Below are 17,367 nucleotides of genomic sequence, written 5' to 3' on the forward strand. Positions count from 1 at the left end.
AACACTTGCCAAACCTGAATATTTATATCTCATCGTTGTCTGTCTTAGTATACCATCAAAGAGACTAAACATTAACGATTGGTAGCCTACACTATCCACCATAATAAAAGAAATTAAATAAATAAAATGGCATTCTTTTTTACCACTGGATCATTTTTAGGGGTTTTTTGTTTTGTTTTGTTTTGTTTTGTTTTGTTTTGTTTTGCATTTAACGGTATTATAGTCTCTACGCATTTCTGATTACAGTATAATAGATGTTAATATGAAATTCACTCTCCACTTGCAAAAATTTTCGATGGTGCATTTTACTCTAGTAATTTTTGCAACTGTTTGGTGGCATCATAAACATGTAATACTTTGTTGGAGGCACGCCTGCACGCTCAGGAGAATGGGTTAGAACTGGTCTGCACCTACAGTGTTGGTCTTACAGGATTCGATTATTCATTTTCTATGACTTGAATTGGACTTCCCAGTACATTAAACTTGATAAAAAGGCATTCGTATGAACTTTTACATGACGCTAGCCCTACACTGTTGATACAAGTGCGCATAGCAAAACCGATTTCAACCTAGGGGTCTAAAGCAACCAGGTAGGATCAAAAATCATTGACGCTTACGCCACCTCAATGCCAAATTGTTTCGTGACTTACGCGTCACTGTGCTTCATTGCACCTGACTGTCAAAGACAAGCCGACACGGTTCTGACATAAACTGCTCCGAGTGTGTGTGTGTCTCTGTCTATTTGTTGTCCAGTCCCGTTCATCGTAGCGGCCGCTTACAAATATCGCTTACTGAACTTTAAAGTACTTCTCTGTAATGTCTAAGTCTTCTCAATGCTATTAATCGTTTCATTACTGTAGTATTTTGAGGAAATGTTTTCTAGGAATGTAAATTTCAGTAAAAACCCCTTACCTGTGCAACCGTAATGGTAAGGATCTCTGTAGAACGCCGCAAGTGTTGACCATGTGTAAACTGATTGTTCACAGATTAGAAAAGCTTATAGCGAATGCAATATGGAGTTCACATTGTCTTTCCATTCTAAATGTTTTCGCATAGCGTTCAAAGGTTAAACTGTTAAGGTTTATCTGATAAATTATATATTTTTGACACATTAGATCGAGGTCACAAAGGCAACTGATCAATTTCTGTGTGCATGTATAATGTATTCGCACAGCATGACTTCGAAAAAGAAGCTTTACTGTTACGTTCTGATGTCAACATAGGCCCCGGGCCCCTTATAAGGGAGGACATAGGCCAAAACAGGCGATGCAATATCTTAATTAACAAAAGTACTTTCTGATCGAAAAGTTTAATTACAATAACAAACCATACATAAATTGTGAAGCCAGAATCTTGTCCCGAGAAGAATCCAACATGGTCGCTATCAGATTCATTGTCCCCATTGTCAGAAAACCTATAGGTAGCGTTCGTAACAGAAACTCATTCTAATAACACTTCAGTTCGAAGGATTTGTTACTGTGCCCATGGACCCCAAGCCCCGCCATGTCTTGAAGGATCAGCTTCTATTTCATTTTCAGGATAATACGGGGGCACCGCGCCGCTATTGTAATCGGCAAGTTTTTCCAACATGCGATGTACAACGCCAGGCATACGTTCCGCTAAATCCGTCTGTTCTGTTGGGTCAGATTTGATGTTGTACAAGGAAACCATCTTGCCCAGTGAGGGGGAGCCTATAATACTTCGCAGGTCTGGAACCTCCGATGGCGAGCTCCAATAGGCGTGTTCTGAAAAGACGGTAACACAAATACACCACAAGTCAGTAATCCCTGAACTTTTACCAGACAAGTGGCAAACAAGTAAAAATCTAATATTAACTTGCTAGTGATATATTCACTTACTACAAAGTGTCATTGTGTCATCACAGGAAGTACATGCTGCGGACAGACGAGTGGACTTCTGTTCTTAGGAAGAAGGTAACGCCGCGACGCCAACAATGTAAAATCCTGTAATCTATGAAAATTGAATTTACAATTTGTTGAGGAGTGAGAAGAATTCCTTGTTGATCGCAGTGAGGCTCACTGTGTACGACGTCAACCAGAGGAACTATTTTCATAAATGCATCTATTCTTTACTTCAAATGATGTCATATCCGGTCATATCCGTATTCGAATTTCCAGCTGACGAGCAACGTGCGCATGCACTACAGCATGCACTGCTCTCTTCATTGCTTTGCCGTCACTTTGTAACGACAATGTCGTGGAACACATGTCCAGATCACGTGATTGATATGGAAGAATGATATATTGTCTATTTACCTTGGTGGCCGGTCAGCAATTTCCATGAACCGACAATAAGACCAGCATTCAGATGAACATCGAATTTTGTACTCTGCCAGTGGCTATCCTTTTTACATTGCTCACACTCTATCATCGGGTCTATGTTAATGAGGATTTCCTTTCTTGGAGATGGATTTTGATGCCTGTAAAGTCAAGGATACTTTCGGTAAAGATCAAAGTAATTTAATTGTCTACATTTAAGGTCTAATGCGGCTCGGGGACATATATTTAGACTCAAACTTTTACAATTCTTTTAAGATCTACAATTTGAGTTGGCCCTGTGAGAAAGAAAAACTTTCACAGTCTTAATTTTTCGAAAATCGAAAATTTTATTAATCTCCATAGAGTTAAAACAGGCATAGAGGCCATGTTGAATTTCAAATATCGCTAAATCATGGGTAATTTGTTTCTCTATATCCAAAATTTGCTCACTGACCGCCGATATTTATTCCTCATTTTGAAAGATTCCTTGAGGAAAGTTGGAAGAAAGTTTAAGTCTCTCAGCTTATTCAAACAAACAAACTTAAAACTAAATAAACTGACTGGAAGGAATTGGCATTGCAAGAAAAACTTCACCTACCTAATTGTATCCCACTGATTATATCCATCTAAAGGTTTAGTACCATCGAGGTTACCCCTAGCGAGGTGAACTAATGTGGGGAACCAGTCACTGACGTGTATTAACTCCCTGTTTGTGGAGCCATGTAGGTTAGGTGGTAGTAAAGGACTGGAAATAAAACCAGCAACTTTAATTCCTCCTTCATAGTACGCCTTTTTGCCTCCTCTCAATGGCCAGTTGCTGCCACCGTGGCTAGTTGCCCCGCCATTATCTGTCATTAGTCAAGAAATGGGAAGGGAGATTACTGAAAACGACCTTGGTACAGCAACAATGCCAGGCAAAATTTTAGTGTAAAACCCGCTAAATGTAAAACCATTTAAAAGAACATAAACATTTGCCTATTTGACGATGTCATACCTGAGGAGAATATTACTATAGTATTGTCCCACAGCCCTGTTTCTCTCAGTGTCGATGTGACATTTCCAACAGCTTCGTCCATCATGGTTGCAAGAGTAAGAACTAGACGCCTATCATAGTCCTCTACATCCTCATACATCTCTTCGTATTTGTTTGGAGCTTCTAAAGGAACGTGGACGGCTCCGAAGGACAAATACAGGAACAGAGGCTGCAGAGAGAATGTGAGGTACGAAGCATTAAAGCAATATCGAAACACAAGGAAAGGTAATTAACTAAAGGTATTATTATGAAAGCGAGGTCCTTTATCAACGCAACCCTTCAGTACCTTCGTAATTGAATATTCTAACACATTTCATGAACATTTCAATAATATCAGTGATAAAAATTTGATGAAAATGATGGTGATAATGATGATGATCATGATGATTAGTGATGATGATGATAATAATGATTAGTAGTAGTAGTAGTAGCAGTGATAGTAGTAGTAGTAGTCGTAGTAGTAGTAGTAGTAGTTTACTCTTTGCTTCTGAAATTAAAATGTTTGTTCATCGAAATTTAAACAGTATGTGGTATCCAAAGCAATGCACAAAAAAATTAAATTCAAAATGGCATGTGTAACGATGCACAGAATGTTTTGCTTTTGCAGGGCTCCGCTTCATCTGACGACCAAAAACTCGTTATCACAGCAACAGTCACTGTGACAATAAATTATTTTAAGTATATTTATTTTTCAATTCCTAGTATAGCAGTTGGTTCAAACCTTATTTATTGTCGGCCCTTTAATATATACCCCTAAAGCAATACTGCCGACTTATTGTTGTGGATATCGCTATTGTTACAGTCACTTGTTAATATACAAGCAGGAAAAATTATACGCAAAGAATTTCTATGGCATCTTGCTATAAGAAGTCATCATGTCGACCTTGTCCGTAATTATGCTTGGAATAATGTCCATACTTGTTATCTACGATAGCAAGAAATTTCATGTGAAAAATCACAAAAGTGTGAAGCATACTATTTGTATTTCCAAGAAATCATAATGTGATTTCGCTGTAGTTCAACTATTTGGCAACAGGTAAATACAACTTAAATGGCATGAGACGATATTCATGTATTTATTTTAATGTTTGGAATTTTTCTTTGATTTTAATATTCACCTCATGCTAGTATGTGTACGAAGCGAAATGTACGATAACGTTTTAAGACCATCCTGTCAGTCCAATAAATAATAAAACATCCGCCTTTTTGGAAATGTGCCCAGTGATTTTAGCAGAACAAACTATGCCAAACATTAATTTTTAAACTCTGTTTTAAGTTTCACATACTTGAAAGCCTTTGTGATTTTTCTTAAATTGTTTGTACTTGAACATAAAATCGACAGAAATTTGCACTGAAAAAATCCAGCTGTGGTTTTCATGGAAATAGTGAAATAAAAACTAGTTTTTGTCAAATTTTGCATTTTCATTTGAAAGAAAAATCAAGAAGGATATTAAAGGACAAAAAATGACCTATCCAGTCACCAACTCTTGAACCCGTGCTACTCAGCGACAAAATGAAATTAGTGTAACGTTTTGTGCGATAATGGCGGGTTAAAGTTGTTTAAAATAAATGCACTCACTCTGATTAAATCATTCAATATATTGACTAAACGTTATGTTAAGGTTTTATAGAAACCAAACTAAAGGTATGATTGTCATTACTGATATTTTTTGAGTTTCCATGAGCCGTTTCCTTACCTATACTTGTTATCAGTGATCAAATAAACATTTAAATAAAGCTTGAAATCAACATATGTCCCTCATTAAGGCGGCGTTCACAAAAAAACACCCACGGTGATAGGACTGCAGGAATTCAGGGGGATTCGAAAATAGTGTTGTAGAGGGGGACTTGAAAGTTTTGCACTGGCTATAGAGGAAGCCTGAAAAATATTGAGGTTCCCTTTACTTTTTACCTTTTCCGATTCCAAGGTTTGGCAGCAGGTTATCCAATGAAAATTGAATAACATTTTAATCTCATCCAATCGTTCTAATGTTAGTAATAATTAGACAAAATCCATAATCATTTGTCACATTTCAAGACTTTTATCCAAAAAAATCTAAACATACTACTCTCTCATTTAATCGTCATTTTATGTGCCCTTCAGCAGGTGCCATTGACCTGGCCAGATCGAGTTGGATTTACTCAAGTCAGCTTAGACTGACAAATCCAAAAAAATCAACGGAAACGTTTAAAATGAATTGTAACATCTGCAGGCAGAACTGCCCAATACATGTTCGTTTTCTTTGCGTGCATCCCTGATAAATATGCGGCTATATGATAATTGGGAGGGGGACTTGAAAAAATTTGATCATACAGACGAGGGGACTTCAAATTTTTTTAAGGATGTGAAGGGGGATCTAAAAAAGAGATTTAAATCGCGATTCATCCAGCCCATCTCCCCTTCCCCGCTATTTGTGAACGCAACCTAAACAGAATGTTTCCACTCAAAGGAAAGAGTACAATTATATTAGTCATAATTGTATTAATTACAAAGGTCACCATGTAAATCGTGAATAAATTAAAAATCAAATGAACAAAATTTACCTTGTCTGAATCATGTTTTCGAATCACTTTCTGAGCCTCGTTTGCAAACACTTTAGTTCTGTGTTGTCCTGTATACTTCAGGGCCACAAACTCCTCGTCATTTCTCCATAGATCTCTCCCACTCAAACGTACCGAGCTACCGTTTGCGAAATGATGATAACAGTCCTTCTCGTACGTATAGTAGTCGACTGCACAATTGTAAAATCCTTGAAGAAGAAACAAAGAAGTTGAATTGAATACGACGGAAGTAAGCTTATTGGGATACTTCGGTAAAAAGTTAAATCTGGCAAAGTCTTCACTCCAGCTCATTTGTTTTCAGCCACGTATTCCAGACATGCGTGTGTTAGGCCAAAGTAAGTAAATTCTTTGTTTTGTGTCCACTCAAAATCCTAAAAGGTTCGCGGGTAAGCGGCTAAAAAACACACACAGAAAATTTAACACAAAATCTGTTTGCCTTTATTGGACAAATTTTTCTCAAACCACATTAATACTCCTGTCACAGTGTGACACACTCTTTGATTAGTCCGTGGGCTGGAGGGGCCCACCGTGCACCCCCCCCCCATAAACCTACTACATGGATATTTTTTTGTCTTTGGGATCTGCTGAACTAGAAAATAGATGTTAACATTGGATATTTTGGGATGCACTACCTGTCTGCACTGGTTTTTGATTTGTATGTACCGCAAAAAATGGCGAAAAATGAGTAGGGTAGGGGGTACTATATCCTCCCCTAAATCGAGTAAACTAGCATGAAATAGCACAAAACTTACATTTTTGGAAAGCTCAGATACTGCTCTTCTGAGGAATACCAACTTTAGCAAAATTAATTTGTGTACATAGAATAGGACGACTTTAAAATGAATTTTTTGACAATTTTGAAATTTTTACCCAAAATACCATGTAACAATTGTGATTTACTTTTTATTAAGCAAAATTTTCACAACTTTTTGTGTTTAATTTATTCATTCCGACATATTAAACAAGAAAAAAAGTGTTAACATCAGATATTTAACTATACACTACTTCTCTGGCGTCCATTTTGAATTGCGTGTATCTGTATGGGGTGTGCAAAAGCTAGGGGTAGGGGTACAACATTCTTTCCTTGATGAAGTAAACTGGCTTGAAATGCCATATACCTTATAGTTTTAGAAAGCTTAGATACTGGTCTTTCTAAAATGCATAAGGTTTTAGTAAAAAAATATGACGTCATAGAATTGGATAACTTTAAATCGATTTTTTCTGGTAATTCAGCAATTTTAACCGGAAGAAAATACGAAAACTATTGTTTCCTCCCAATGAAGCAAATCAAACAGATTGATGGATGTTATTTACTAATTGCAATGTGCTGAAGAAGAAAATAAATGTCAAAATTGGGTATTTACAATGCATTATTGTCTCTACTCACTAAAATTGCAAGTTTTGCTACATTGGTATATCGTGAATGGGCATTTTATTGTTATGCAATGAAATAATGCACAGCCTTAAAAGAAGACTTGAAAACGCACACACATAGTCATATTGCCATTTTCTCCTTAAAGTCAATAGATTTTTGATGACTGTCTATTTTTATAATTTACTTTTAAATATTTTTTTATAAAATAATTTTGATAGACGTATTAACCATACCATACGTTTTGTTTAACCTGTCTTATTGTAAGTCATCTGCTGAGCTTATTTTTTAACATAAGTTGGTTTTTGGGGTATCATTTAAAAGGTTTTTTTTTTCTTGATATAACATATTGTAATATACTATATCTTCTTCAGTGTTCAGGAAATAAGACCAAAACTTACCCCATACCCCTAAGTTTATATTGCAAATTACTGTCACTACTGATTTCTAATTCTACCAAACTTTTACCAAGACATATGACAAAAGACAATGATTTGTATGAAATCTGTTTTATTTGCTACAGAGACATGTCACAAATATAAGATAGACTTTTAACAGACAAAATACTGGGATTGAATGGTTGCTGCTGTCATGTTTGAAGGGTACCGTAAAGTCACAGTCTTGCCCACTCGTATGTGTTTTTGTTAAATGTGTCATCTTGTAAGTCATCTGCTGAGCTTACTTTTTACCCTAACCTATCTTATGGGCTATCATTGGAAAGACAATTTTTGCCAGAAAGCGATCGACATATTGTAATATGCAATATCTTCAATAGTTTTCATGAAATAGGACCAAAACTTACCCCATATCCCAAATTCGCAAACTGCAAAGTTTTAGAACAGATGTAGTTTGCAAATCAAACTAAGGGCTGGGGTGATGAGGTTTTTGCTATTTCATTACAACTTAAGATGATAATGCACTTTATGATATGCTAAAAATAAGAGTGATAAAATCTTTGTAATGATACCCTACAATCTGGGTTATGGACAAAATAAAGCTTGGCAGATAAATTTCATGGAAACCTGTTTAATAAAATTTCACGGGTTTCAGCAACATATCCTGCTATCCTTCAAACCATGATGCTAACAGCTATTAAATCGCAATAATTATCCCGTTAATAGTATCTTTCATAGTTGGAAATGTCTCTGTAACAAATAAAATAAGTTTCGTGCAAAGTTTGTCTTTTTTTATAGAATTTTTCAAAATTAAATACTAGTTTTGACAGTAATTTACGACATAAAACTTTGGGGTATGGGGTAAGTTTTGGTCCTATTTCATGAAAACTATAAAAGATATTGTATGTTGCAATATGTCATTTTAAAGCCAAATAAATTGTCTTTCTAATAGTAGCCTATAAGCTAGGTTATGTTAACATGTAAGCTCAGCAGATGACTTACAAGACGACACATTTAACAAAAACATATGCGAGTCGATAATACTCTGACTTCACGGTACCCTTCAAATCATGCAAGTAACAGTCATTCAATCCCAATATTTTGTCTGTTAAAAGCCTAACTCATATTTTTGACATGTTCCTGTACCAAATAAAATATTTTTTATACAAAGCATTGCCTTTTGTAAAGTGTCTAGGAAAATAATTGGTAGAATTTGACATTAGTTTTGACTGTAACTTGCGACATAAAACTTTGGGGTATGGGGTAAGTTTTGGTCTCATTTCATGAAAACTATAGAAGATATTGCATATTGCAATATATCATTTTAAAGAAAAGTAAATTAACTTTCAAATGATACCGCATATGCTTCTTTATGTTCAAAATAAGCTCAGCAGAAGACTTACAAGAAGACAGGTTTAACAAAAACGAATGTGATTCAGTAATACTGTGATTTTGCGGAACCCTTCAAAATATGACTGTTACAGCTACAGGATCCCAATATTTTTTCTGTCAAAAGTTTATTTCAGGTTTCTAACATGTACTTGTAGCAAATAACACAAAGTTAATACACAGCATTGCCCTTTGTATTATGTCTGATAAATAATTGGTAGAATTTAGATTAGTTTTTACAGTAATTTGCGACATAAACTTTGGGGTATGGGGTAAATTATGGCCCTATTTCATGAAAACTATAAAAGATATTGCATATTGCTATATACCATTTTCAAGAAGAATAAATCACCTTTCTAATGATACCCCATAAGTCAGATCATGTTCAACAGTAAGCTCAGCAGATGACGTACATGAAGACAGGTTTGACAAAAATCCATGTGGGTCACAAAATCGTGATTTTGCGGTACCCTTCAAAACATGACCGTAGCAGCTATTGAGTCCCTATATTTTGTCTGTTAAAATCCTATTTCTTATTCTAGGGATCCCAAGGCTTCTGAAAAATACAGGTTTGTTATCCTGTGCAGTGGGGGGGGGGGTGCACGTAGACACCCCCTCTAGCCTACGGCCTAATAGATTGTTAGTAATGCTTGCTGTATAAGTAAGACAAGGAGGCATAGATAATTTTCCAAATACGTCTTATCAAAATTATTTTATAAAAAAATATTTAAAAAGTAAATTATAAAAATAGACAGTCATCAATAATCTATTTACTTTAAGGAGAAAATGGCAATATGACTATGTGTGTGCGTTTTCAAGTCTTCTTTTTAAGGCTGTGCATTATTTCATTGCATAACAATAAAATGCCCATTCACGATATACCAATGTAGCAAAACTTGCCATTTTAATGAGTAGAGACAATAATGCATTGTAAATACCCAATTTTGACATTTATTTTCTTCTTCAGCACATTGCAATTAGTAAATAACATCCATAAATCTGTTTGATTTGCTTCATTGGGAGGAAACAATAGTTATCGTATTTTCTTCCGGTTAAAATTGCTGAATTACCAGAAAAAATCGATTTAAAGTTATCCAATTCTATGACGTCATATTTTTTTACTAAAACCTTATGCATTTTAGAAAGACCAGTATCTAAGCTTTCTAAAACTATAAGGTATATGGCATTTCAAGCCAGTTTACTTCATCAAGGAAAGAATGTTGTACCCCTACCCCTAGCTTTTGCACACCCCATACAGATACACGCAATTCAAAATGGACGCCAGAGAAGTAGTGTATAGTTAAAATATCTGATGTTAACACTTTTTTCTTGTTTAATATGTCGGAATGAATAATTTAAACACAAAAAGTTGTGAAAATTTGCTTAATAAAAAGTAAATCACAATTGTTACATGGTATTTTGGGTAAAAAATTTCAAAATTGTCAAAAAAATTCATTTTAAAGTCGTCCTATTCTATGTACACAATTAATTTTGCTAAAGTTGGTAACCTCAGAATGAACATTATCTGAGCTTTCCAAAAATGTAAGGTTTGTGCTATTTCATGCTAGTTTACTCAATTTAGGGGAGGATATAGTACCCCCTACCCCTACCCATTTTTCGCCATTTTTTGCGGTACATGCAAATCAAAAACCAGTGCAGACAGGTAGTGCATCCCAAAATATCCAATGTTAACATCTATTTTCTAGTTCAGCAGGTCCAAAAGAACAAAAAAATACCCATGTAGTAGGTTTATGGGGGGGGGGTGCACGGTGGGCCCCTCCAGCCCACGGACTAGATCACTGTATGCATTTTCATAACAAATGAATCAAAATAAACAGTCATTTTTCGACGTTTGCTTTTCTCTTATTAGTTTTAGACGTTTGCTTTTTTCTTATTAGTTTTAGATTTCTTTCTTGTGCATTCAAAGTGTCCACATGTCACTACCATTGTACAGCAACTTGACAGCCTTGACAGTTTGAGGAATGGGTACACTATAACAGTATACAGTAGCAGTCTTTTGTCCTCAAGTTCTTGTAGGTCTTTTCAAGTTTCTTGTAATGCCTATGCTCTGATGGAATGTCTTAGTTTTGCTGAAAGGTGTCTGTTTTGAAAGAAAACACCAAACAGAAATGGTAACTTGTAGCCTCTGCATTCAATTTTAGAAATATGGGGCATCAGAGAGAAGAAGAAATTGATGATATAATTGACAAAAGTATTCCCTGTAGCTTCCTCGGGACCATCCGTAAAACCAGCACCTTTCTTTTCCATCAAATAAAAGAAAGCGTTTCGCAATTGTCAGTCTCCACACACAGACTCATCAGACCCAAATTTAGGTGGAAGCTTCACATCTATATTCCTTGCACTTTCAAAGTACCACACCCCAGATTGATTGAAAAGATGAAGTATCATGGCATAAATAAATATATTCTACAGTGGGTCAAAGCATGATTGACAAATACAAAACAGTGAGTAGTCATAAATGGAGCATCATCTGAAGGGAGAATACGTCACAAGTGGTGTCCCAAAGTGTTCAGTTCTTGGACCACTACTCTTTCTAATCTACATCAATCATACTGGCGTTGAAATTAGTTCTGAACTAAAAAATTTACTGACAATACCAATACATATCATCCCTTGCGAAATTGTAGTGATCCTGAAATTCTAAAAGCTGATTTGGACAAGCTACAAAAAATGAGTGAACACTGGTGGACGCATATTGGCTACAACAACCCCTTCAATAAATACTCAATGAACAATATTTCACTGGGACATACAACTGAAGAAAATGATCTACTTAATTCTACCTTAAAACCTTCAAGCAAATGTGATAAGTTTGCAAAAAAGCAAACAGAATGTTGATCTCATCAAACGATCATTGTCGATCAAATAAAAAAAATAAGTTTGCAAAAAAGCAAACAGAATGTTGATCTCATCAAACGATCATTGTCGATCAAATAAAAAAAATGTCATTCTTCGTCTTTACAAGCAACTTGTGAGACAGAAGCTCGAGCATGCAGTACAAGCTTGGTCACCATGGCTACAAAAGGACATGAAAATCTTAGCACGGCAAATAATACCTAAACTCCAACACTACAATTATCAAAATAGACTTAAACAGCTTGGTTTAATAACACTTGCACAAAGAAGAATTCGCGGCGACATGATTCGACGCTAGAATTAGTTATCAAAGGCCATGACCACTGTAACCTTTCACTTGAGTTAGCAGCCGACTCGAGAACTTGAGGATACTGTCCCAAACTTCATAAACTAACCATTCGACTTAACACAAGAAAGTACTTTTTTCAGCAAGAGTTGTGGACACCTGGAATAAATTACCAGCCGATGTCATTAATGCAGAAAGTGTGACCTCCTTCAAGAGCAGCTACGACCGCCTACTACAAGTTTGACTTTCACAGAGGGATTCTAATATACTTTCCCATACCCAAACTGAACAAAAAAGTACGTAAAGGCCTTTCGTTTACAGGACTGATCACTGGTTTATTTTTTGTTTCAAGTTAAAATGGACCAATTAACCAAATTTTTGGCAAACCTAAAAGACCAATTAACTAGGATAGGCCTCAACACTTTCCGATTTTTCCGTCTGCCATACTCTCTGAGTCGTGGTACCCAAGTCCAATCGGCCGACTGAATCTCTCTCTGTTCAAGTCCCGATTGCTCGCAATGACCATGCCTTCAAGTTGCCGCGAAAAGGTTTCTTGTTTTTTAACGTCGATTATTTCCCTGCTTTCATCCATTTTTTATCGTGACGCCAAAGCCACAACAGGCAAAGCCACAACAGACAGCGAGAACGTGAGGCCCCGGCGTGACGCTGAGAATATCGACAGGTGTAAATGTGTAGAGAATACTGTTTTACGTCACCACATGGTCCATTAGTGAAATCTGACTGCCGTAAAGGAGTGTTTCGTGGCAAAGTTAAAAGCAACGACTTGTTTTTGCGACGAAATAGCGCCACCAACGGCGAAATTTTGAAAGTAAAGTTTGTGGGTTTTTTCCCGAAAAATCTCCAAAAACCTAGGCGAGCGCGGACGCAAAACAAAGAATTTACTTACTTTGGCCTTATTGGTTTGTGTGCACGCGCCCCTCTGTATAACCCAGCCCTGTACAGTAATCATGACGAAATTTCAACAGGACACTGGGTTATCAATCAATGCCATCCAGATGATATAGCTCAGTGGTTTTGACTATTTTCAGCCTATATTAAGTGATGGTGTAATATATCTGACGCACGGTTTCTGATGAATGTTTTACATTTCTGTTTCTTTTGTACAGAACTTAATATACGCTCAACATCTTCATGCAGCGAAAACAGTGCCAAACTTCATGCAACTGTGCAGATAATGGATAAGAAACTGGTCATATCGGGATTGTTTTCAACTTCATATTAGAAACGCTAAGCAACTAGTACACTTATATACATTACAGCAATACTAATGTTTTCATCGAATGGTATCAAGCCATATCCAATGATCTTAACAAACATTCATTCAACTCGGATTAGACCCCTGGCACCAACGAAACGGGAAATTTACAAATAAACAAAATACGCAATTCTTTCATGAAACTCGGCTTACCAAAAAAAGTGTCGAAGCCCCTCTTGGTTGGCAGGCAGTCTTCTCTGTAATGTCCAAGATGCCATTTCCCAACCATATGAGTAGCATAACCAGCTTCTTTGAGTTTATCAGCGATGGTGACTTCATCGGTTGGCAGACACAATGGCTGTGATGGGAATATAACTTTATGCTGCATTCCAGTATGTATCTATGAGAATCAAGTTTACAAACACTCTAATCAAAATCCTGTGCGATGTACCGTGAAGGTTAAAGGCGAACATGAAAATGAAAATTTTCAACTATTAGCCATTATTTGTTATTATAAAATGAAAATGTAATATTTCAAAATTATAGAGAAAGTGCATTTATGAATATTATCTAGAAGAAAACCTTAATCTTACCGATATTCAAAATTTCAAAAGACCTACCTGCGTATAACAAGACATCACCTTTCATTAGTGTTAAACATGGTTTCCTAAAGATTTGTCTTCATTAAAACTCTTAGCAAAGGAACTTGACAGCTAATATTATGTATGTATGTATGTATGTATGTATGTATGTATGTATGTATGTATGTATGTATGTATGTATGTATGTATGTATGTATGTATGTATGTATGTATGTATGTATGTATGTATGTATGTATGTATGTATGTATGTATGTATGTATGTATGTATGCATGCATGCATGCATGCATGCATGCATGTATGTATGTATGCATGTATGTATGTATGTATGCATGTATGTGTATGCATTTTATTTCTGTAATTAATGGACACCTTTGTTTTCTTATCAAATGCAAAATTATAGTTAACATGAGTATGTAAATATATACATACATGTCTATTCAATGAGCCAATATCCTCATGCATCCGTCTAGGTATTTTCGTAATAATGTCATATTATGAAATAGAAAGTGGTTAAAAAGCAATTTATAACTATTAAAATTCCTATACTATTAGTCATTTTCAATTGCTTCCTTAGCTGAAGCAAAGTACGTCTAACAATTCGTAATTATACGGCAAATTTTCCATACCTGAATTAACGCAATTACATGGAGAAAGAGGTTTAGTTGCAAGTGATAAAATATGGAGTCTGTCTTCAAAGTTCATTATTAGCAGATCAGATTATAGTTTAATTACTTGGAATTTGAGAAATGTCCTCTGGCAAAGGGCATGCCATTAAAAGACAGTGTTGCAAAGGCAAATAGGCATGCAGAGATGCGCAACATGCATAGTATTGCGTAATGTTTCTGAAGTAATAAGCAAACTTGAAATGCTGCAAAAAATGGAAACTTAATACCATACCTTTTGTGAAATTACAAATATACCCGTCGAGCAATAATTGTGGACTGTCAAACAGTCGATTTTGCAGAATTGTTTTTTAATATATAGATGTACCATGATTTTAGGCGCTTTAAACAGGACGGAAATTTGAAACGCAAAAAAAACATGCCCTTCTCGCTAGTACCCGCCGACTAGTTTCTTCTCCTCTTTCCTCCATCCATAATTTAGAGCTGACCTTTCTCACGATTTAGAAAGCTCCTATACTACCGCAGCTGCTCGCCGCCGTGTGATTTTGGTCTCCATGTTGGTAAAACGATCTATGGATTGCTAGTCACTGTCTCATCTGTCACCCGAACCTTTTTTCTACAGAGCAAAATACCCGAATGTGTTCGGCGTGCTGATGATGAAACATTTCCCGCCATAGTTTCCCAGTCTTCTGATTGCAGCGTGCTTGTGAGCACCCTTTTCATCGCAAACATCTTTTTGGTTGACCTGATGTCGTACTACTAATTTACACGAGGAAGACGATAGAACCCAAACATTGAAAGAGAATTTACAGCATTATGCAGTGTCGCCAATTACTCCTGATTGGTTGTGAGAGTATTGAATTGAGGACTGACACAATATTTAAGACACTATTCTCAATATTTTTAAAGAATGATCCAGCCATTTCATGCATTATCTGTGAGATTGGAAATTTGTTTCTCGTTATGAACTGTATCGTCGAGTTTAGTGCTGCTATGTCACATGACACAAAAAAATTCCATAAAACGGTCATCGCTTTAAACACTGTGAAATATCTAGGCGTTAGAAAATGCACTTCGCATGCGCGAAATGAGAAAATTAACATATGTAAAGTACCCTGCGTTGCCTAGCAGCGTGATAACGCTGATCTGTGCCAATTGATAAGGTCTTCATTTGTTGACAGTGGTGGGAAGGAAATATAAAAATTCCTTTTTTTTACAAAATTATTCGCACTGTATATATGAAGATTTTCTGAAATGGCAATACGCCTGTTTTGTCTTCGTGGTTATTGCGACACAAAGACAAACAAAGCTAAAATTGCAATTCACTAAAACCCAAAATCCTATTTCAGTATAAGGTACTTATCGTTTTATATCCGATGTTCCTGCGCATGTTTTCTCTCTTTCTAATTTATCACTCTGTCGTTATCGGTATGCATGGCGATACTGAGTTTGCACAGGCTGGTTCGTTGGATTTGTTTTTCTAAGCATGATTAATAACATGACGCTGACTGATTGCTTCCTCAAGCCAAATGTTACCTCTCCATATATTTGCCGGTGGGATTACGTCGGATGGTGACATAGGTAATAGAAAAAAAAGATAATTGCTGGAAGGGTCCGGCTTACTTTGAATTCTCTCATTTAAGGTGCAAGTTAGATTCAAGGTAAATTCACCCTCTTAAATGAGATAAAACTTTCAGCTTTTATTTCTGTGACTTTTTCCGTAACGTTTTCTTGAACTTCCATGGTTGAAGGTCTATTTGCGACAACATTTTATATTTTGAATTACTTTTTGTTTTTATATACTTTCTTCTGCTACCACTAGAATTCTGTCAAAATGCGTACTCTTCAACTTCCTCTCAGTGTAAAAGTAATTAATTTGTTATCATCGACAAACGACTTTAGTCCTGACCAGAATTTAGTTGTTAACAGTATTATAGTATGTTGTTCTCAATGAATGTGTTAACAATCCTTTTTACTTTGTACAGTAAGAAGAAGAATGAAATCGCTGTGTTTTCATGCGATATTTTGAGACATCAACACTTAGCAATGATTTGTATTAAAAAGAAAAACGGTAGCGAAAGTTCCACCGCTTTTGAGTACCTACCTGATAGCGACCAGACATCAACTGGCTTCTCGTAGGGGTACATATCGGTTGAACGTAGTAGTTTTCCAACTTAATTCCTTGATTTGCCAATTTATCTAAAACCGGCGTCTGGATCCGAGAGCCATGGTAACCAATATCATAGTAGCCGAGATCGTCAGCCAAGATGAACACAATGTGTGGTTGCCTGTCTTTGCAATAAACTGCCGGAAAGTTTAGAAAACTGAGCACAACTAGAATCTTTACGTCCATCATGGCAACTAATTCATTAAGCAGACTTTAGAGCCTTGTACTTATTTCACGGCTGTGCGCATGTGCCATCAGCAAAGCCTGTATAGTAACAGGATAACGACTTAACGCAGATTCAGATTGTAACATATGGTGGATTGATTTCGGTTTATTGAATGTTTACCATTTGAAATAGCTCAGCATTCCATGTTTCATTGTTAAGTCCGTTGCGGTGCTATCGCTTAATTTGAAATCTGAAGCTATCGCGTTATAGAGTTTGTCGTCATTCCTTTCAAAAATTGCACTATTTTGGAAATTACTTACTTTTCAGGCGACTAACAGTGGATATATGAATGTGTATTCGACATGGACGTGACATCACGATATTCTAACAGGAAAAAT

The 17,367-nt window shown here is 36.1% G+C and overlaps 1 protein-coding gene across 1 annotated transcript; it reads right to left on the bottom strand.

Moving 5' to 3' along the window:
• Positions 1 to 1,276: 1,276 nt before the first annotated feature.
• Positions 1,277 to 17,005, bottom strand: LOC139144051 (arylsulfatase B-like). Its single transcript, XM_070714696.1, has 7 exons — positions 16,741 to 17,005; positions 13,623 to 13,809; positions 5,857 to 6,062; positions 3,274 to 3,481; positions 2,878 to 3,127; positions 2,277 to 2,440; positions 1,277 to 1,745 (listed from the first exon to the last, which is right to left on the bottom strand). Exons 1-7 carry the CDS (start codon positions 16,990 to 16,992, stop codon positions 1,474 to 1,476), a joined length of 1,539 nt encoding a protein of 512 aa, XP_070570797.1. The 5' UTR covers positions 16,993 to 17,005; the 3' UTR covers positions 1,277 to 1,473.
• Positions 17,006 to 17,367: the final 362 nt, after the last annotated feature.

The sequence above is a fragment of the Ptychodera flava genome, chromosome 11 (assembly GCF_041260155.1).
Source record: "Ptychodera flava strain L36383 chromosome 11, AS_Pfla_20210202, whole genome shotgun sequence".
NCBI classification, from domain to species: Eukaryota; Metazoa; Hemichordata; class Enteropneusta; family Ptychoderidae; genus Ptychodera; species Ptychodera flava.

What these genes read in the sequence shown, in the direction of transcription:
- LOC139144051 (XM_070714696.1), bottom strand. Translation starts at nt 16,992, where the DNA reads ATGATGGACGTAAAGATTCTAGTTGTGCTCAGTTTTCTAAACTTTCCG. An exon ending in GAAAACATGATTCAGACAAG is followed by an intron (nt 3,482 to 5,856) that starts GTAAATTTTGTT and finishes TTCTCTCTGCAG; the next exon opens with CCTCTGTTCCTGTATTTGTC. An exon ending in ATTGCTGACCGGCCACCAAG is followed by an intron (nt 1,746 to 2,276) that starts GTAAATAGACAA and finishes CCGTCTTTTCAG; the next exon opens with AACACGCCTATTGGAGCTCG.